The following is a 22,500-nucleotide window of genomic DNA, read 5'->3' on the forward strand; positions in this document are numbered from 1 at the left end:
TAATACACAAACATATATATATGTTTATATATATATGATATATATGAATATATATATATGTATTGTATGATATATATTATATATATGTATATATGTATGTATATACATTTATATGCAATAGTACACATGTTTACATATACACACACATTTGTTTACATAATATGAATAAATATGAAAGTGAACTAATTATACAACTAGAAATGTCTTTTAGCAAAACTGCAAGTGATATCTATTACAGTGGCGTATATTTCATCTAAATATGTTTGTACTATAGTTTGATATACATTTCCTTCTATGGTCTTCTGCAACTGCCTTACAATTTCTTCTCAAACTTATCAAACCGAAGTAATTATTTTTTTATCTTTACAGTTATTTTCATCTTTTCAACTCCAGTCCCGTTCCGTAAATGTTCTGTCATGCTACATCCTTACGAAAGAAATGGCATGGAAACACGTGTTAGGTTGTCATATAACCGAACAAGGAAATTACTTTCACCCTTCGTCTTTACGTTTCAATTGCATACTCATAAATCATTTATGATAGATAAATTTTGAAATATAAGAATTTCTACCTAATGGTTTCAATAACTGAGTATATATTGTAGAAAAACTCTACTGAAAAGGAAATGAGAAAGAGTAAAAATAATAATCCTGGTTCACATTGTATGTTTCTTACTTGTTGAGGTCTAAATGAAAACATGATTGCTTTTATAACCTGTATTTAAACTTAAATTTAACCCTGCAGATGATTGTGAAGTCACAAGTTGAATCAATTCCAAGATTTAGTGCGGGGAGGTGGATATATTTAGTGAAATGTAATACCGAAATATCTCATATCCTATTCAAGAACAGGTACGTTCTTTAGAATTACACTGCAAATAAAAATAAATTACTCAAAACTGAAGCATGGAGAAGGTTTGAGGACACAGAAATACGAAAGAAAATGAATACAAAAATGAAACTCTATTAGAGGACCTGTCCAAGCCATCTTTGCAACTCAACACTATTTTGATATTTATAAATTCTTATTCATTGTTGGTCTTCTGTTAATGGTTAAACATGTTAGCTTATTGTATACACATTTTTTATGCGTTTTACTGTATGTCATTGTATTTTCTAATTAACTGTTTAATATTATTTGGTTATCTCACATTTTTTGTATATATACCAGCTCGTGTTACGTACTTTACAGAACTATGTAATATGTAGAGTTTCTGTTCCTCCTCTGGTAAACTAACCCCTATGTGGCAACACTTTAGTGGTAGTAGTAGTAATAGTAATAATAAATAATCGAAATGTTTATGAATGAATGTTGCTTGGCGTACATGATTGATGATGAAGTTTCAAGGTTGGTTGACACACTCATAAATCTAAAAGTATAGGAAAGAAAGAGCATAGTGTATAAAATTACTCCCCCGTTATGGCTAAGATAAAAAGCATAATAACGGATAAAATCAATGTATTTCCATGCAGCGACCTTTCGCTGCGCTGCAAGTTTGTGTAAAGGTGGCGTCTGTTGTAAAGCAAGACATTGAATATACAACAACCTTCACCAAAGAGAGAAAGAGAGAGAGAGAGAGAGAGAGAGAGAGAGAGAGAGAGAGAGAGAGAGAGAGAGAGAGAGAGAGAGAGAGAGAGAGAGAGAGAGAGAGAGAGAGAGAGAGAGAGAGAGAGAGAGAGCGAGAGAGAGAACAATCGGCCAATCACACACGTAGATAACTATTAATTCATAAATATTATATTTACTACGAGTAAGGTGTTACGTTACCAGAGGGGGTACATAACTCCTTTCCGCAACTGTACCAATATGTATTCTTATACATTTGCCAACACTACATAAGGTAATTGTGGTGAATACTCTTTAACCTAGATTAAAACGTCTACAATGACACCAACAGGGTACTCCTTACTAGTTATTATTATGCTCCAAGGCATTTGTTATTCTGCAGCAGTATTTCAAACTAAGACAGTAACCTAAATTGTATATGAAGTCAAACATAATTACATCATATAAAATCACACTCCTAGATAAATAACACGGTCTTGTTTAGGTCTTTGCATTGTTATTATTGATTTTAATTATATATATATATATGTATATATCTATATATCTATATATATATCTACATACATGTATATGTATAATCCAAAGATCTCTTGAATGAAAGTGAAGATCTAGAACTGGGGATCTGTTTGGAGATTGTGCTCAGTTTCACATATCTTTGTTTTGTAGTCCATGACTGGGTTGTCAGAGATGGAAATCAAGAGCTGGAGTTTACTGGCAGCATTAGCCATGGACTCACAGGACAAGAGTATCTAGAAATGCTTATTCTTAAGCAAAAGAACCAAAGTACATTTCTGATATTGCTGTTTCTGTTGTTTCTGCAGCAAAACCTGGACTCTGACTAACATATTGTAGTCTTGTCACCTTTTGTGTAGGTCCTCACAGTCAGTCATGGGATACTGTTGGCAGGACTACTTGTTCAACCAATGACTGCACTGAGACTGGCATAGGTCTAGTTACTTCTGCATTCTTGGATCACCAACTCAGGATACACAGACATTTGACTTGAAATTAGGATGATATTCCCCAGTAGATTGTTTCCCCTAGAAACAGCTTTGGGTGAAGGAGACCTGTAGGCTACCCAAGAAAGATGTAATTTGAGTAAATAATCAACTCTGTTGAAAGGAAGTAGAGATGGGTAGCAGCTAACAAGAAGCTGATAGCTGATAATGGATTGTGGGTGTAGCAGTGCACCCTCTCTGTCATCAGCCCAAATGAATGAATGATTGATTGAATTTCAATTATTAATTTATTGATTCATAGGTTTGAGTTACAGTCTGTTTTGTGTCAGGTAAGAAATCAAGCTCTATTTACCTTTCAAGATCCCAAATTTATTTAATTCAGGAAGTGGCATGCTTCAGAAACTCACTTTTTTCTACTTTATAGGATCTGTCATCCTCATCAAGCAGTGAGGACATAACACTCTGTAAGGAACCAGACTCACTACCAAGTCTCCCTCCTGTGCGTCTACTGCCAGGGTTAAGGGGCCACAAAGTAAATATGACAGAAGGCGTCAGTAACTCTGTGGATGACAACTGTCTTCTCCATCACACTGACACCAACACGACCTCGACAGAATCCGAGTCTGACTCAGTTTTCATTGGACGAAGATGAAAGGATTCATCCTTATGTCAGTTTTGACCTGTATTACCAAGCCATTGAAGAGGCGGGGGTAACTGGACTCATATTGATACAACTGAGATTCCGATATAAGTAGAGCTAAAAGTAAAATATAACATTTTAAAATGTAAAGAAATGTATAGATTTTATTAGTTTCTTTTATAGACATTTTATTTGCGAATGAAGGATGAATTTAATAATCAGTAGAAAGATTCATTAATATTCTAGTGAAGTATATGTAAGAATTAATGGTTAATGGTTAAAAGCAAAATAAATGTGCTAGACATCTAAGGTCATGTAGCACTATAGTAAATGGTTGGGCAAAGGAATTGACGAGTAAATGGGTTAAGGTTGGGTAAGGTAATGTATAGGGGTTAGGTGAAGGATGTATATGCATTTGAGGAATGGAAATAGGTTGTCAAAGCAGAAAGTGTGAGAAGTTGTGGGAGGGATCACGAAAAATCGGTCCCATTTGGCTGGGCTAAATAGAGTATTTAGGATTCTTGTAGAGGTGGGGGTAGTAGAAGGACGGGGGCATGTGGAAGAGGGAGTAGTGTTGAGGGAAGTAGTGTTATGGGGAGGTGGACAATAAGGTTGTAAGGTAGTATAAGGGAGGATGGGGTAGTTGATGAAGAAGGTTGTGGGGTTATAGTTGTTGAAGTTGAGTATGTTGGGAGAAATGTCTCCTGGGGTGTTGATTAGGGTTGATACTGTACTAGTCGGCATTGAGGAGGGGGTATTAGTTGTAGTGTTCAGAGCCGTGGTCAAAGGAGAGCCTGGGGTCAGGGAATCGGGCGAGTTTGAATTGGTGGAGCTATTTGATGAAGAGGCAATTGCCTCTAATAATGGTATGGTTAATGGTTAATGGTTAATGGTTATTCATTATTGGCCTTGATAAGCCTGGAGTATGTTGGGGAGAGAAACGGTCCACCCCTCAGGGTCGCTTGAGGGGTAAGGGCTAGACAACTAAAGCAGGGGAATACCGTGCCCATGGCTCCCTCAGGCCGTTCAGGACTGGTACAAAGTCAGCCTTTCATCCTTTCAGCACGGCTCTCACACCTTAGGAAGTGGATAGTAGAAGGGGTTGGTGAAGGGACAGAAAGGAAAAAGTAGGAGGGGGAAAAAAAAAGACCATGCAAAATTTGTTGAGTCGAGGGCTGAGTCCCAAGGTTGGGGAGTTCCCCGGCATTGGGTCCCAGTCTCCGCCTCCTAAGCCCCCCCCACGACAACAACAAGCAAGGGATTGGGGGGGGGGGGGTGTAAGAATTAAGAGAATTTGTTTTAGCTTTAGAAGTCAAGTAAATGATGAGCATTTGAATAATCTATGTTGATCTGTAAAACGAATTATATTTTATACATGTTTATGAAAAAGGCAATATATTTTCCATACATTTTAATTGGCAGCTTATTCTTTTTTGTTTTGACTTTAAATGAATATTATTTAAAAAAAAAAAATCTAATATATATCGAAATTAAAATTAGACTTTATCACGTGTACATTCTTTGTTAGTTAGATTGTTACAAAGATGAATGGAGTTGAAATTTACTTGGAGAATTTTATTCATCCGTATCCAGTCAATCTGCAACAGTTTGTGATACTGTACTTACTCTCCTCCATAAACTTTGCACTTTTCTGCCATTTCAAAACAATCAGAGGTTCTCTACACATCAGTTTGTGATAGGCTTGGAGGTTGGAGATTTCATACATCATCATCATCATCATCATCAATCAGTCAGTTAATTTTGTGTATGTATGTATGCATTATTTGATGCAGAGTCTGGTTTTAGAGCATGATATCACTTTTCTGCCATTTCAAAACAATCAGAGGTTCTCTACACATCAGTTTGTGATAGGCTTGGAGGTTGGAGATTTCATACATCATCATCATCAATCAGTCAGTTAATTTTGTGTATGTATGTATGCATTATTTGATGCAGAGTCTGGTTTTAGAGCATGATATCTGCTGTATATCTATCTCATCTTGCTTTTGTCATGACTCTGTGGCAAAAGGTTGAAAACTTTATCCAATTCTCTCTTTCAATTCCAGTTTTTTATTGCTTTGGTGTGGGTGTTTGAGGTAGAAGGCTGTCATGATACAATGTCGAAAAAAACAATTAAATATTTTGAATATCTAGAATTTCTGAGGCTCTGAATCTTTAACTAATAAGATTACATTGCTGTCTTATATTTTTCCTGGTGTATAAAATTATATATATATATTTCCTAGTGTATATAATTACATATATATATTATGTGTGTATATATATATGTATGTATGTATATACATACATAAATATATGCATGGGTGCTTCATGCTCAGGGTGATGTGAAGCGATGGTGTGGTAGCCTAGATAGTGCTTTGCATGCCTTCTCGCTTGCAGCTGCCACCGCTGGCTAGCCTGGTGCGAAAAGGGAGCAGCTATGCATAAGACTCCCCTGCCAGCTCATACCCTCTCCATCATCAATATTTCTGCAGTGCCTCCTCGTGGCCACCCATGGAAACTAGGTACCTTGCGGTCCTACGCTGAGCTGTGGAGGGTCTTGGAGCAGCAGGAGGCCCTAAAGGCATGGAGTCACGTGGACACACCCTGGCTTTGTACTAACTCCTGCCCCCGTGCCCCCTGGGGTTAATGGGCGGCTGTGGGGAGACAGGCCTTACCAATCTGCCACCCCAAGAAAACTTAACTGGCAGCAAACCATATAGATGTTGGTGCTGGGGGGAGGGCTAATGTCTCTCCTACTTAACAAGTACGGCGGGCTGTGGGTCCCTCTGGGTTGGCGACCGCTGGGACTCGGGTAGGGAGAGGGGTTTACCCTTTGTCCCATCTGCGTCCTGGCAGCCGCCAACCTGGCGTGAGGCTTGTGGGTCAAAGTCCCTGGGACCCCCGCAGGTGGATTATGGGATCTGCAGCCAGCCAAACCTCTCTATATGGGACGGCATTGGTAGGGTTGGCAGAAGTGGTGCCCACCCAGAGTGACTGCCTGGGGTTAGACCTCAGGCGGGCTGTCAGTGTGGGGCTTGGAATGGCAGGATTACTGTGGGTGGCTAAACTTCTTAATGGTCGGCTGCAGCGATGGCCACCATCTTCAGGGAGTGGCCATAGCCATCTCCAGCACACTTCAACCCTCGGTAGTAGAGGTCACTCCAATCGATGAGCGTATTATGATAATGAGACTGAAGCTTACATTTGGCATCATGTCTATTATTGCTGTGTATGCTTTTATGGATGTATATAAACTAGAGGTGAAAGAAATATTTTACACCAATCTTGCATCTGTGACAGACAGCTGTCCTCGGCGAGATATTCGTATTGTTCTGGGTGACTTCAATTCGGTATCTGGCTGTGATCAAGCTGGCTACAAGATGTCTGTCGGTCCTCATGGCTCAGGAGCTTATGCTGGCAGCAGGAATAGCCTCCTTTTCCGTGACTTTGCTAGGTCCCAGAAATTGAGGATTTCTGGCTCCTAGTATCAGGAGGGCAATTTCCAAGCTGAAGAGTGGTAAAGCAGCAGGTGTTTGCAGCATCTCAGCTGAACTGTTAAAGGCTGGTGGAGAACCTATTGCAAGGGGCTTGCATGCTGTTCTGTCTGACATCTGTCAGACATCTTGATGCCTTTTCTAAGAGATCCTTGCGCCGGATCATGGGGTACAGCCGGCACCGTGAGACCGGTACAGGACCTGTAACTTGCACAATTTGCGATCGCCAACTCAGGCTATATGGTCACTTGGCTCGATTCCCGCAAGATGACCCTGCCCACCAGGTTGTGTCTGTTTATGACAACCCTGGGTGGAGGAGGCCTGTGGGACGACCGAGGAAGTCGTGGTGTGGGCAGATCGATCAAACCTGTCGTGAGGAGCTAGAGATGAGCCGAGCCCCTGCCTGGCGGCTAGCCATGAGGGACCCTCGTAGGTGGAAGCGAAGGGTGCGTGCGGCTATGCACCCCCCGCCGGCGTTAGCTCCCCAATGATGATGATGATATATATGTATGTATATATGTATATATATGTATGTATATATGTATATATATATGTATGTATATATGTATATATATGTATGTATATATGTATATATATGTATGTATATATGTATATATATGTATGTATATATGTATATATATATGTATGTATATATGTATATATATGTATGTATATATGTATATATATGTATGTATATATGTATATATATGTAATTATATATGTATATATATATGTATGTATATATGTATGTATATATGTATGTATATATGTATGTATATATGTATATATATGTATATATATATCTATATAAATGTTTATATATATGTATCTATATATATGTATAAATGGGAATATATGTGTATATATATGTATGTATACATATATGTATGAATATATATGTATGTATGTATATATGTGTATATACATGTATGTATATGTATGTATATATATGTATGAATGTATGTATATATGTGTATATACATGTATGTATATATATGTATGAATGTATGTGTACATATTATGTATGTATGTATATATATGTATATATATTAATAAATATATATAATATATGTATATACAAATTTAAATGTATATTTATATATATGTACATATATGTATATATGTATATTCATATATATGAATGCATTTATATATATTTATTTCTTGATTGCTTGCAGAAGCCCATATAAGGGTCTGCAGAACCATAGGAAACAATGCTCTTTGGTGTGCTGCAAACGCCGCTCTTTTGTCTTAGCTTCCAGCAAATTACTTTTATGAGATACAGCTCTGATACAGCTTCTCCTTCTTTCCCCCTTCCCTCACCCCTCCCCCCCCCCCTTCTCTCTCTCCCTCATTTTATTGAAACTGACTGAATTAGATTCAATGAATAAACCAAAGTAAAACCACAAGGAACAGATGAAGACCGCGTCCCACAGACGATAGAACCGCTTGAACACGTGACAGGGTACAAAAGAGCAACAGAGCGGCTTTGAACGCCGGATATACGTTCAAGAGAGAGTATGCCCTTGAGCTTGGGATTTAGGGTTATCGTCCACGGACTCAGTCTCCTCGAGCCAAACCTATTCCTCAACCAGCTGGGAGGAGACCATCGAGTCCTCGACCTCCAAGACAGGTACTCCTCTACGCTCGATTCTTATATACAAAATGGGGCTATTGGTTCCTGCTTTGTTTCGAAATGCTACAAGAAATCAGCAAGGTTATATCGCTTTTGCCATTTATAAATATGATTACTCATATCACGATTGTGATTTTTTCGTCTCTGTTATCGTTGTTGCTAACACCATTATCCATTATCTTATTGGCAACACCCATTACCATCATTAGTTACGTTGAGTATCAGAAGTTTTCGATGAAGAAGTTAAAGCACCAATTGCTTTATTCGTATCATTATAAAGTAAAAATCTATATTGCGGGTATTATCATATTGGATTACTAATCGTTTATTATCACCAACCACCTTTTTATTAACGAAAATAATACCACTGCTACTCGTCCTTAAACTTATTTTCCTTGATTACAGAATATTTTATTGTATTATAAAGACTTTCATTAAAATGTTTCATTTTATTAGTGACTTGTACACTCATTTTTTTCATGTTAAAATATCAACATAACACTTATTCAGTGATATCTCAAATTTTCCATTTCTTTATAATGTTAACAGATAGGTTCATTATAACACTGTGCAAAACGGGATCATGGCAATAGTTATAAAATAATCTATAAAGATACCAGTTTAATTTGGCTTGGATTTTCATACTTACAATTTACATCTACGATTTGTCACTCCTGTTTGACAGGCTTTGAATTTAAATAATACAACTCTCGGAGTATATATCTATGTTTTTCCACCCGATGACAAGTTGATATAAAAAAACACTATGGGTTCGTAGCTCTTTTTTCCTCATCGTTTTTATCTTGTATTACGAGTATGTGTCTTTATCGCTTTATCGCAACGTCGTGATACTCATTTTTTCTCTCAGTATCATATATTTGTCCATTTTTAATCTGGCATTATCTATTATTAGTTAAGCCCTGTGACATTTTTCTCCTTTTCACTCCTTTGATTCCCCTTTATTTGTGTATCCCATTCGCATTTATGTCGCTTGGAAGACATGTAGAATTCTTAACAAAGAAATGCATTATAAAGATAAATAAATAAAATAAACAGACGAGACCATTTTATCAGAGTGTCGGAGATAGCAGGCTATGATTCAGGTATATATTTTCTCCAAGACTTGACAGCACACTTATGAAAATGTGCACTTGTAAAACGAACGCTTATATCCACCGCCGATTACACGGTAATATACTTTACCTTTCTACACTAGCTTTGTATTTCGAACTCAGGAACCGCCTCGATACTGTCGTTTTCTCATGATAACTTGAATAATGAGTCAAGGCTAAGTGGAAAGTCAAGGTTAAGCTGTGATAGGGCCAGGGCGGGCGACAGAGAGACACAGGGCACTGCTGGGGGGATGTCCATAGTATCTTCTCCCAGATGATAGCATGCCTATGGTTGCCAATGGTTAGAATTCATCATCTTCCTCTAGGTCGGGTTTCGGCCGGTGGGTTAGAGCCGTGATGACCATAATAACAAAGCCAACCAGCATGGAACTAGAGTAGAAGGCTAGTGTTGCCCAGTAGTTCCCCGAGGCTTCGCGAATGGACCCTGGGATAAGAACAAACAAAACAGTCCGTTGTGACAAGTTAATCAATATCTATAAAAATACATAAAATGCAGATCAAACACCGAGGAAATTACACCCATATCTAGGTGTAATTGCTTCAACAATACTAAAAGTGAACCAGCATATAGCATCTAAATCGACATCCACAACTCCACGTTACATGACGAAATCACCTTCACTGAAACAACCTTGCATTAACTCAGCTGGGATATACGATTGATGATCTTAGAGTGATTCACAATATTATACGTGAGTAAAAGTGATTCACATTATCAATGTTATACATGAGTTCTTAAGAGTGATTCACATTATCAATGTTATACATGAGTTCTTAAGGGTGATTCACATTATCAATGTTATACATGAGTTCTTAAGAGTGATTCACATTATCAATATATACATAAGTCAGAGTGATTTACAATTTTGAACAAGCGCAGGAATACCCATCCACTCACCTCCCACAGGACCTATGAATATAAAGGCCACAGAGCGAAGAAGCTGACTCACTCCAAGGACTGACTGCAGCCTCTCCACCCCGAGGAGTCGCACCATGAGGAGGACGTCGAGTAAATACAGGCAGCCGAGGCCCATCCCGAAGGCTCCGGCACAAGCCATTACGACCAGCCACTCGTCTGTCCACGCCAATAACACTGTCAAAGTAATTAGGAAAAAGTTAGCAATTAAAAGAGTCGCTAATTGGAAAAGTCAGTCATTAGAAAAGAGTCGGCAATTAGAAATGTCAGCAATGAGAAAAGTCGGTAATTAGAAAGAGTCGGTGATTAGAAAAAAAAATAGTAATTAGAAAAGAGACAGTAATTAGAAAAGTCAGTAATCAAAAGTGTCATTAATTAAAAGACTTCAAATGCGGTAGCTTTGAGAGAAAAAAAATGATATCGTTATTATCTATTTTATATGTGTGGGTTTAGTTATATATCGGTTGAGCAGACTGCGTACATTGACATATAAGCACTTAAAAACATAACACAACGTTACCTAGCTTATTATATGGAATTATATACAAAAATATACATGAGCAAGATAACGTAAAAACAGAAATGAGGTAAACTATTGACAGCTGCAGTTATCTATAATCATCTAAGACAAGCAAATCAGACACAACAGACAAATATATACATATATATATACACACACACACACACACATACATATATATATATATATATATATATATATAGAGAGAGAGAGAGAGAGAGAGAGAGAGAGAGAGAGAGAGAGAGAGAGAGATGTATATATAAACACATATATACACAAACATATATGTATATATATTTGTATATATGTATATATATTTGTATATATGTATATATGTATATATGTATATATGTGTGCGCGTGTGTGTGTGTGTTCTACATCCATAGTATATGTGAGATACAGAAACGCAAAATAATCAACTTTTTTTCGATATGTTTATTAGCCTATATATCCACACACACAGACATTCATACATATGCATGTGTTTATGTGTATGTATGTACGTGTGTACAGTACAATCATGAGCTACATTTCCACATACGGTATTTACGGGGTAGCGGACTTGTGGCCTTCTGACCCGGAACTGCTATACTAGATAAGGTCATTAGGAGGGGAGGAGGGGGGGAGGGGAAGGGAGGTAAAGGAACTGTTAGTACACCCAACGGCCCTTCTGACAGTACATGGTTATGCCCTCCGTCAGAATTAATCTATTGACATTTCTTGGCAGCCAGATAATGCGCCACGGGCACTACAGTCGTAGTGTTAAAACGGAGGATTTTTCAAAACTGTTTAAAATGCATAAAGTGCATACAAAGAGGACACCAATTCGTTTCTGAAGTAGTTATACTGGAGACGCACGCACGCACGCACGCACGCACGCACACACGCACACATTGTGACAGGCCCGGGCAGCCACCAGTACGAGACCTTCGTGGACGTTGGGATGTCGAGGACGAACGGATTTACCAGGGACCAAGATGAAGACGACGACAGGGACGAGCAGCCACGAAGATGCATCAGGGACAGCACACGCAAGAACGAAGTGTTTACAAGTCAAGAACCAGCCAGGTTGGGTCACCCTTGAGGCAAATATCAGACGCCTCGAGGGCGAGGCGCGAGGTAGGTGGCAGAGCAGTGTGACAGGCCCGGGCAGCTGGTTGACCTGACCTTACTCCGGAATGACAGGAAGCGCCTCAAGGGAAACACCCGGCGCCCTGGTCAAAGGAGGGCGTGCCCCACGCACCCACCAGTACTTAAGGCTCAGGATAACCCAGGTCAGGGAGAGTCCTTCCACTGAGTACCAGCCGACTGCTTGTCGGGGCAGGCCCCAGTCGCGCGCTTCCCTGCGGGCTGACGACCAAGCACTAAGCCTTACCAAAGACTTGTATCCGTGTGAATATCTGTGTTGCTTACGCTTCTCAATAAAAGAGGTTAAACCAACCGTCCCTTTCACTACTCCTGCTAAACCATATGTTTAAGGTGTTCTTAAATACCCTTTACACACATACACACACACACAAACACGTTGTTAGGATGTGATGCTATTAGAGGGTGTTAGTACGTGTACGTGAGTGTGTACGAGTGAACATGCACACGTGTATGTGTGATGTCTGGGAGAAGGCGTGTGAAGGGAAACTGACCTCCTACACCTTCGCCTCGTCCCTTCTTTTGTGCTGCAATTTAATTAGGTTAGTTTACCACAGCAGCTCTGTTCCACATAGTTACATGTCCGCTACTCCGCTGCCTACCCTGTGCATGTGTTCGATATTAAAGCTCTCGACTGTACATGCACATCTGTATAACACATACAGAGACATCAAACAGCGAAGTGCCGAGCCAAGCCTGACCGTAGGGCGTTACCACGTAGACGAGCTGCGCGAAGCCAAACACTGCTCTGGGCCTGAAGTGTGGGAGGTCGGTGATGGCGGCGCCGGCCATTCGGGTCACGAGGTCGAAGATCGCCGCCGATGACATGACTGTCGCCGACTCCTGCAGCGAGTAGCCAGCCTCGTCCAACACGAAGGGAATCGTGCTCTGCGGTAGGAAGGGAGCTTCAGGGAAAGACCCATGGTCAGCATGGCAAAAGCGTCAGTATCTACAGTTCACCGTGGGTGATTATGTATGTATGTATGTTTATATACATGCATGCATGTATATAAATGTATGTCTATGTATATGTCTATGTATACATATATATACACACTTATATGTGTATATGTATATATATGTATGTATGTATGTATGAGTGTGTGTAGATAGACTGATAGATAGATGAATAGATATATAGATAGACAGACTGATATATGGATACAGTTACATATAATGTTATGAGAAAATGTAAATTATCAAAAATAACAATTGCACAAAAAAATCGTCTTACCGAAGACATAAACGCCATAGGCCACTTACAAAAACATTTAGCGCAGCGACCATGGTGATGCAATTCACTACTGCCACAGAAATGACTAAAGGATCCTTCAGAACCGAAGGCTTGTAGTGGTTCTTAAACTGCTGCCACACTCCTGCCGAGTCCTCCATGTTCTGCAAGGACACACCTCGGACATTCAAAACAAAATAACTTTTTCTCTAGCCATTTGCTGCATTTACGCATGCACAATGGAATCCAGTTCATTCTATATACACCACATAATTAACGAAGAAAGGTGAGTACGGTATCAAAATAAAGAGTATATAAAATTAATAATAATCACGATATGAAGACGCATTGGCCTAGGAGCAAAATTACTGATATTGTATACTACAGTAAAATAGAACATTTACCAAGGGAATAAACTTACCGCAAGAGAATCCCTCGAAGGTGCTCGCTCAGACAACGTGTGGACGCTCGCCATCAGGGAGCTCCCCCCGAAAGTCAGGGAAGGAAACTTGCCCATCTCCCTCTCGGGCGGGTCCTGGCGGGCGCACTCGCTGTAGGCCCGGGTTCTTCTCGGAATGCCCGGGTGAGAGCCGCGGTTGTCGTGTAGCATGAGGCCCGAGGGAACGGAGGACCCTCGCCGAAACTCGTCGCCTTTGGAGTTCTTCGTCCCTGGTTCGAGGAGAAGCTTCTCCATGTGAGGTGGCACTTCGGGACCACTGTTTTCCTCCTTCAAGTGCCACTCCACCGGCTGGAACAAGAGAGATCCCACGGCAGCATGTAGCGTCACTGCGCCTGGTGGGTAGGGGCTGCCCTAGGTCAAATATTCACACATAAACGCACAACCATGTAAACAAATGGTCTTGCTCATAATATATATAGTGTATTCAGGTTATTTGAGACAACATACACACAGTATATCCAGGTTATTAGGCCCAACATGTATACAGTATATTCAGGTTTTCAGACAACATACATACAGTATATTCATGTTATCAGACACGATATATATGCGTATAGTATCCAGGTTATAGACACCATTATATACACGATCATACTAATACACATGTAACTAAACACAAGTACGATTTTATAATTACAAAAAACTACACCTGATAATTAATTTGCTTTATAGGATCTTCAATATGAGCCCTCATATACCCACCTGTAATTAGGGTTGCCCAGGTGAACGGGTAGTATTCCTGGAGACGGGATGCGAGTTGAGGCAAAAGAATAATGCCCACTGAGCCTCCCGTCATCATAATGCTGTTGGCGATTCCTAAGCGTTTCTTGAAGTACTTCGCTATCATGTGAAAGCAACAGGTAATGTTTATCCCGCCGCCGATTCCTGTTGGGGTTTTGTTAAATCGTATCAGTTATATTTATGTATTTATATTATTTTTTCATTTTTCTTTACCTTTTTATTCAGGGGAGGAGTGAAAAGGTAAATCTGTTTTTAGTAATTATGTTTTCAGAAAAAAAAGGTATGAATGAGAAGTATAACTTCAAATGTATTTATTGTGTTTCGATTATATCATCATCAGAAATTTCCTCCTTTGCATGACATATTTTCAACCCTAAGGATATCTGTAACTTCGCACATCATCATGAGTGCCTCCTTGTTCACGTAGAAACAGACAGACTAAACATCAACCAGCACTGACCATGAAGAAGAGAAAATGTCAGCAAGAGGAGGTACGGCGAGGAGACGAGCGCAGAAAGGAAGAGAGAAGAGGCAGACATGAGAGCCGCTGTCACAGCCACCTTCCTGTAGGAGAACCTTGAACTAAGAGGTCCTGACCAAGGACCTGTCACGTCCCATGGAAGTAGATCGTCGTGAGGTTAAAAGCCATGTAAAAGTACGAGTGGCAGTGTCTGCAATAACTATGTTTTTCTTTACGGATCTGTTTATATAATTTACTCTTACATGTAGAAACAAAAACTAGTACATGACGAAAGCACTGTGCATGATGATAAATCAAACATAACTTTTATAAATAATTTTGAATCATGTGTGTATATACATATGTATATGTATGATGTATATATATATATATATATATATATATATATATATATATATATATAAGAATGGTTAACCGTGTTGATATTATGGTAGAAAAAAACACAATGTAAAACTAGATTTATTGAAAGTGAGACAAATAAATCTAGTTTTACATTGTGAGTTTTTCTACCACACAAACACACACACACACACACACACACACACACACACACACACACACACACACACACACACATTTTTTTTTAACAAAAGCCAAACTACGAGAAAGATGGCGCCACATCCGATCCCCCTGCCTGACCTGCAAGATTCCACACCATGGATTGGCAGTTGAAGAGCCAAGCCGCGAGAGAAGGGGGGGCGTTCATTTCGCGGAGTTTGGGGCCGAAAAGGATGCCGAAGCAGGGGCCTTGCGTGGAGAGAATCATCTGGAAATTAATGAGATTGGTCTCACATTTTTGTCGGTCTATATTTATGATAAGCGGCGTGTGGATTGGATGCATTGTGTCAGTAACCACTCCTTGTGGAGTGGTTACTGCATATTGCATAATGGTTATACACCTCTCCATTCTGCGTGAAAAAATATTGATAGCATGTTGGCCTAGTGTATACACATTATTTATGCGTTTTACTGTATGTCATTGTATTTTCTGATTGTTTAATATTATTTGGTTATCTCACATCTTTTGTATACATACCAGCTCGTGTTCCGTTCTTTACAGAACTAAGTAATATGTAGTTTCTGTTCCTCCTCTGGTAAACTAATCCCTATGTGGCAACACTTAAGTGGGAGTCGTAATAATAGTAATAGTAAACAATCGAAATGTTTATGAATGAATGTCGCTTGGCGTATATGATTGATGATGAAGTTTCAAGGTCGACTGACTCAAAGAAAGGCACATATATCTAAAAGTATATGAAAGAAAGAGCATAGTGTATATAATTACTCACCCGTTATGGCTAAGATTCAAAGCATAATAACGGATAAAATGATTGTATTTCCATGCAGCGACCCTTCACTGCACTGCAAGTAGAGTTAAACAATCATAGAGAGGGTAAATGACGTTCATGACTGTTTGTGAAGGCGGCGTCTGTTGTAAAGCAAGACATTGAATATAAAACAACCTTCACCAATGGACCTAAAGTCCAGATTTGGTTTTCATTCCTCTTACGGTTATCATAACGCAGAAAATCGCTTGTTTGCTCTGGAGGTAGTGGTCCTGTGTGGGGCGAGACTTAAATTGGAAATATGCGACATCTAAATGTTTTTGAAAAGTAGAATGGCGATGTTTCACCTATAATTCAGTTAATTAATAAACCTCTTTAACAATAACTGATATAACATCCCTTCCTGTCACCAGAGGAGAGAGAGAGAGAGAGAAAGAGAAAGAGGGAGAGGGAGAGGGAGAGGGAGAGGGAGAGGGAGAGGGAGAGGGAGAGGGAGAGGGAGAGGGAGAGGGAGAGGGAGAGGGAGAGGGAGAGGGAGAGGGAGAGAGAGAGAGAGAGAGAGAGAGAGAGAGAGAGAGAGAGAGAGAGAGAGAGATAGATAAATAGAGATAGAGAGATAGATAAATAGATAGATAGATAGATAGATAGATAGATAGATAGATAGATAGATAGATAGATAGATAGATAGATAGATAGATAGATAGATAGATAGATAGATAGATAGATAGATAGAGAGTGAGTGTGTGTGTGTGTGTAATCGGCCAAGACCGAACAACCATGCACCAATCACACACGTAGAAAACTATTTATTCATAAATATTTTATTTACAACGTGAATGGTGTTACGTTACCTGTACCAATATGTATTCTTAAACATTTGCTAACACTACATAAGCTAATTATGGAGAATACTCTTTAACCTAGAATTAAAACTGTTTACAATGACACCAACAGGATATTCCATACTGGTTATTATTACTACTTATTACTTCTATCGCTGTTAACACTACTTGCTACAACTATCACTCTCATATTGGTATTAACCACTATCACTCATACTACTAGTTATTGCTACCACTATTACCACTACTTGCTACTATACCACTTTCAAATTAATCATCATCATTATCATAAGGGGGCATATCCATGGCTGCGCTTTTCCACGCCCAACCTTTGTGCGGGGCGACTTCAATGCGGTATCCGGCTGTGATCGAGCTGGCTACGAGATGTCTGTCGGTCCTCATGGCTTAGGAGCTGATGCTGGCAGTGAGAATAGCCTCCTTTTCCGTGACTTTGCTAGGTCCCAGAAATTGAGGATTTCTGGCTCCTGGTATCAGCGTTCTGACCCGCATCGCTGGACTTGGTACAGCAATACAGGAAGAGTGGCCAAGGAGATCGACCACATCCTCGTTAGCACTCGATGGAGGATCCTCCGGAACTGCAGGGTATATCGAAGCGCTGAGTTCTGTGGAACTGACCATAGAATAGTGGTGGCTACTCTCCGGGTCCACTTTAGAACCCCCCGTCGCCCAAATGAACACCCTAGGGTGTTTAATTTGGACAGATTGAGGGAGGACGAGTGTACCTGGGGGTTTGCCGAGGCTATCTCTGGTCGTCTCACAGCACTCGAGGGCCAGACAGACCCTGTTCTTATGTGGGATACCTTCAAGCGTGAAACGCTTGATGCAGCTCAGGAATCCATTGGTGAACGCACAAGAACAAGACAGAATTCCATCTCGCAGGAGACGCTGGAAGCCACAGATGCTTGTCGTGCGGCTCGACTGTCAGGGGATCGCACTTTGCACCGCTCTCTGGTGCGCAGGACTAGGTCACTGTTGAGAAGGGATAAGGAACAGTTTATCAGTAGTCTTGCAGAGGAGGTCGAAAGCCATTTCCTTGTAAATGAACTTCGTCCTGCCTACCAAGCTCTGAGAAAGCTGAACTCCAAGCCCCCCTCACAGACGGCTGCAGTCCGCTCAGCAAGTGGCCAGATAATCTCAGATCCTGATGGGGTGCGTGTGCGTTGGGCTGAGTATTTTGAGCAGTTGTATAAGGTTGATCCACCAACAGTTAACATGGATGCGGGTAATGTTGAGACTCCTCTGCCAGATCCACCCATCAGCGAAGATCCACCCTCCCTGACCGAAATCAGGGGGGCGATCTCCAAGCTGAAGAGTGGTAAAGCAGCAGGTGTCTGTGGCATCCCAGCCGAATTGTTAATGGCTTGTGAAGAACCTATGGCAAGGGGCTTGCATGCAGTCCTGTCTGCCATCTGGCAGACTGGTACCTTTCCCCCTGACCTGCTGAGGGGTGTGGTCATCCCTCTCTGGAAGGGGAAAGGGGATCGGTGGGACTGCAGCAATCACCGAGGCATTACACTACTCAGTGTACCAGGCAAGGTACTCGCACACATCTTACTGAGACGTATCAGGGACCACCTGTTGAGGCACCAAAGACCGGAGCAATCTGGTTTCACTCCTGGTAAGTCCACAATAGACCGCATCCTGGCGCTTTGAATCATTATAGAGCGCCGTCGTGAGTTCGGACGTGGGCTGCTTGCAGCCTACATCGATCTCAAGAAGGCGTTTGACACGGTGCATCGCGAATCTCTCTGGGAGATCCTGAGACTAAGAGGAATTCCAATAAGGATTATTGGACTAATAGCAAACCTGTATACAGGCACTGAAAGTGCTGTAAAGTGTGGTGGGGGCCTGTTGAGCTTCTTCCCTGTTAGTTCAGGGGTGAGGCAAGGCTGTGTTCTTGCACCAACACTTTTCAACACTTGCATGGATTGGATACTCGGTAGAGCTACTGTCCAAAGTCACTGTGGAGCAACTCTGGGCAATATCAAGGTTACAGACCTTGACTTTGCCGATGATGTTGCCGTACTCTCTGAATCTCTGGAAACCCTTGTGGCGGCTCTTGATGCATTTAGCAATGAAGCGAAGCCCCTGGGGTTAGAGGTCTCCTGGACCAAGACCAAGATCCAGGATTTTGGGGGCCTGCTAGGAGACCCTGTACAGTCGATACGTGCTTGCGGGGAAAACATCGAAGTCACAAAGAGCTTTATATACCTCGGTAGTGCATTTCACCATGAGGGATCCTCATAGATGGAAGCGGAGGGTGGATGCGGCTATGCGCCCCTGCCGGCGTTAGCTCCATAATGATGATGATGATGAACCTTTGCCTCCACCCTGGGGTCCATCCGAGCAAGCCTCCATGCAGCATTCCTTCCCACCCCCAGCACATCTTGGCAGATCTGATCGACTTGCTTAAGCCAAGAGTTCTGTGGCCTTCCCCATGGTCAACCCTCTCGGAGATGACCCTATAACCCGGATCTTCCTCAGGAAAACGAGCCACATGTCCATAGAGCTGAAGTTGGCGCTCTCGTATCAGGTCTTGAATCAGTCTCATGGTACCATGTGTCTGACTGGACACATGGTCCCTACAGGTATACCCCATGATTCTGCAAAGACCAAATGAGTTAAGACGGTGCCTTCAGAGTACTGTTCTTTGTCCAGATTTCACCTGTAGAGTAAGACTAAGATCACCAGTGCTTTATCAAGCCTGATCTTAGTCCTAAATACTGACAGTGCCAAATACTCCTATTGAGTGAGTCCATAACGCCGTAGGCTAGACCGAGTCGTCGAGTGACTTCCCGGTCGGAACCTCTGTCGCTCTGCACTACACTACCAAGATAAGTGAAGCTATACAAGACCTCAATGTTCTCGCCACAGTCATTCACAGACTGAACATCGACATCCATCAAGTCCCCAAATTCCTGAACCTTGGCCTTGGTCCGGGTGACAGAGAGCAGATGAGCGAGGACCTTGCCTGAGCAATGTAATACCTATGTAGTTGCCACAGTCCCTTTGGTCCCTTTTCTCTTTCTAGATAGGGATGACCAAGCCCCTTTTCCAGACAGGAGGAATGGTACCAGTCTCCCAATCGGCAGACAGGACTGCATGCAAGCGACAGATCATGGCTTCTCCACCTGCTTTCAACAACTCCACAGCAATCCCACAGAAACCAGCAGTCTTTCCACTCTTCAGCCTAGAGACTGCCCTTCTCACCACTTCGATGGAAGGTGGTGCCTCACTGATTGGTGGATCAGCCACTAGTGGCTGTGTGCCAGCCAAGGGGAGTTGTGAAGACAGGGGATCTACCTATACAGTTGTTCAAAGCACTCAGCCCAGTGGGCCCTATACTCATCATGCTCCGACACAATGCGAGTTTCCTCAGGGCACGGAAAGCAGGTCAAAGGTCATTTTGTGCAAAATGTCCTGCCAACTCCTCCATGATGCCCCTAACTTATCTTTCTTGGTCCATTCCCAAAGAAGCCCTAGCAGAGCGAGACAGCTCCCTGTGCAAGACATGGTTCCCATCAAGTCTGGCAGCATGAATCATCTCTATTGTGTTCAGCATCTCGTCCGAGACAACACACCTCCTTCGGACCCCAAGGCACTCTTCAGCAGCTGACAGGGTTTCCCATTTAAAAGCATTTCAAACCGATTTGAGACTGCCACTGCATACTCCTGAGCCACCTCCTCACTCTTGATCCTCTTGAGATGAAACACCTGCTGGTGAGATCTTGGGATGCATATAGATCTGAGGCAGAGCCTTAGTGTTGCAACAAGAAGTCTGTGGTTGGTAATAAAGAACTCAACATTCCTAAAAACTCTGCAGTTCTGAAGCATTCTCCAGCGAGTATCAACAAGAATATGGTCGATCTCTTTAGCTACAATGCCAGTATTGGAATATCAAGTCCTGCGGTGTAAATCGTCTAAGAGGTATGAGCTATTGATGTTCCTAGTACCAGAGTCACAGGAACCGATGCATAACTTGTATCCTTCCCTGTCAGTGCCAATAACCGCATTGAAATCCCCCAAGACGATGGGGGGATCCCCCCAGGTACATTAATCCACTTCGAGCCAACTTCCCTCAGTAGGAGCATAAACTGCCACTAGAGATATGAAGCCCAGAGTGTGCTTCATTCTCACAAGCAGAATGCGCTCGTCAACAGGGGTGACCATGACTGAGGAACGGAAGCAGTCAGAGACAGCCACCACGACTCCCCGAAGGCGCACACCATTGCTACAGCCAGACCAGTAGTAGGTATAAGTCCCACTGTTGGTGTCACCACTACTAGGCCGTTGCACCTAAAAGAGAGCAGTGACGGCAATCCCCAGACTCCCCAGCTCCCCCGACAACAAAGGCAGTCGATCATCCTGCGAGAGACTGAGGATATTCCAGGCCGCTACACGGCACGCTCGCCGCAACCAGGCAAGCCTCCCAAGGGGGAAAAGTAGGGGCCGGGAGGAGGGGGCATCCCCCCAACCACATAGCCTCCCTGGGAGGGCATTGCCATACACCCGCCACGTCAGGATCGGCATCCCGATCGGATAAGCCCTTGGTTAAACCCCGAACCTGGGATCAGGAACCCCCGGCCGCAAATCGGGGTCGGAGTCACCTTCTCCGGGATTGCTACCACCCCTTCTCTCTTTTCTTGGTTTGCCTGCTGGTGAGGGTTTTTACGGTACCGGGTTGCCAGCCCGACCCTAACTGTTACCTAGGGGCAGGGACGCAGAACTCCCTGGGGGCAGAATGCCCCTGCTGCCCCTGCTATCATATTAATATTCAACACTATTCCTAGTACCACCATCATTATTATGACTATTACTAATACCAACATCACTATTAGCACTATAATACTAGTTACAACTACTAGCACTGTTACCAGTACATGCCAAAATACCACTATCGTTTTACTACTTCCCACTGTCTCTACTACCACTATCTTCCCTACTTGCTAAGACTATCTTTACATTACTACTACTACCATTATCACTACTACCATCTCCACCAATTCCACCACCGATATTTATATCATCATTATAACTATTTACCTCTCTCACCATTTCCCTTACTACTATCACTACCATCATATTACTACTTTATCACTATTACTTTTGCCATTATTACTAATACTACCATCACTATTACCACTACCAGTAATACTACTAACTACAACTATCACTATTATCAGTATCACTAATCCTATTTACTACAACTATTACTACCATTAATACGACTTACTAGAACACTCACTGTGTCACTTATACTACTTACTACAACTACCACTAGAGCCTATCAGCAACAGTACTTACTACAACAATCACGAATACTGCACACTATGACTTCAGCTGATACCACTAACACTAATACTATTTACTACAACAGTCAAAATTACCACTATTACTAATACTACTTAATAAAACTAACTACCTC

The 22,500-nt window shown here is 41.7% G+C and overlaps 1 protein-coding gene across 15 annotated transcripts in view; it reads right to left on the reverse strand.

The window, feature by feature from the left end:
- Positions 1 to 8,090: 8,090 nt before the first annotated feature.
- Positions 8,091 to 22,500, reverse strand: part of LOC125033549 (monocarboxylate transporter 9-like) — a 19,777-nt gene continuing 5,367 nt past the window's right edge. For 11 of the 15 annotated variants that reach the window (XM_047625148.1, XM_047625146.1, XM_047625139.1 and 8 more), the window contains 8 exons: positions 15,566 to 15,692; positions 14,906 to 15,049; positions 14,407 to 14,589; positions 13,666 to 14,036; positions 13,277 to 13,408; positions 12,715 to 12,901; positions 10,330 to 10,524; positions 8,093 to 9,855 (listed from right to left, as the gene is read on the reverse strand). In XM_047625148.1, the coding sequence (XP_047481104.1) occupies positions 9,713 to 9,855; positions 10,330 to 10,524; positions 12,715 to 12,901; positions 13,277 to 13,408; positions 13,666 to 14,036; positions 14,407 to 14,589; positions 14,906 to 15,049; positions 15,566 to 15,692 (1,482 nt within the window). In that variant the 3' untranslated portion in view covers positions 8,093 to 9,712. Of the gene's footprint in view, positions 9,856 to 10,329; positions 10,525 to 12,676; positions 12,902 to 13,276; positions 13,409 to 13,665; positions 14,037 to 14,406; positions 14,590 to 14,905; positions 15,050 to 15,565; positions 15,693 to 22,500 lie in introns of those variants that run through there. The other 4 variants (XM_047625150.1, XM_047625149.1, XM_047625152.1 and 1 more) reach the window with 4 other exon arrangements.

The sequence above is a fragment of the Penaeus chinensis genome, chromosome 16, assembly GCF_019202785.1.
Source record: "Penaeus chinensis breed Huanghai No. 1 chromosome 16, ASM1920278v2, whole genome shotgun sequence".
Classification (NCBI taxonomy): Eukaryota; Metazoa; Arthropoda; class Malacostraca; order Decapoda; family Penaeidae; genus Penaeus; species Penaeus chinensis.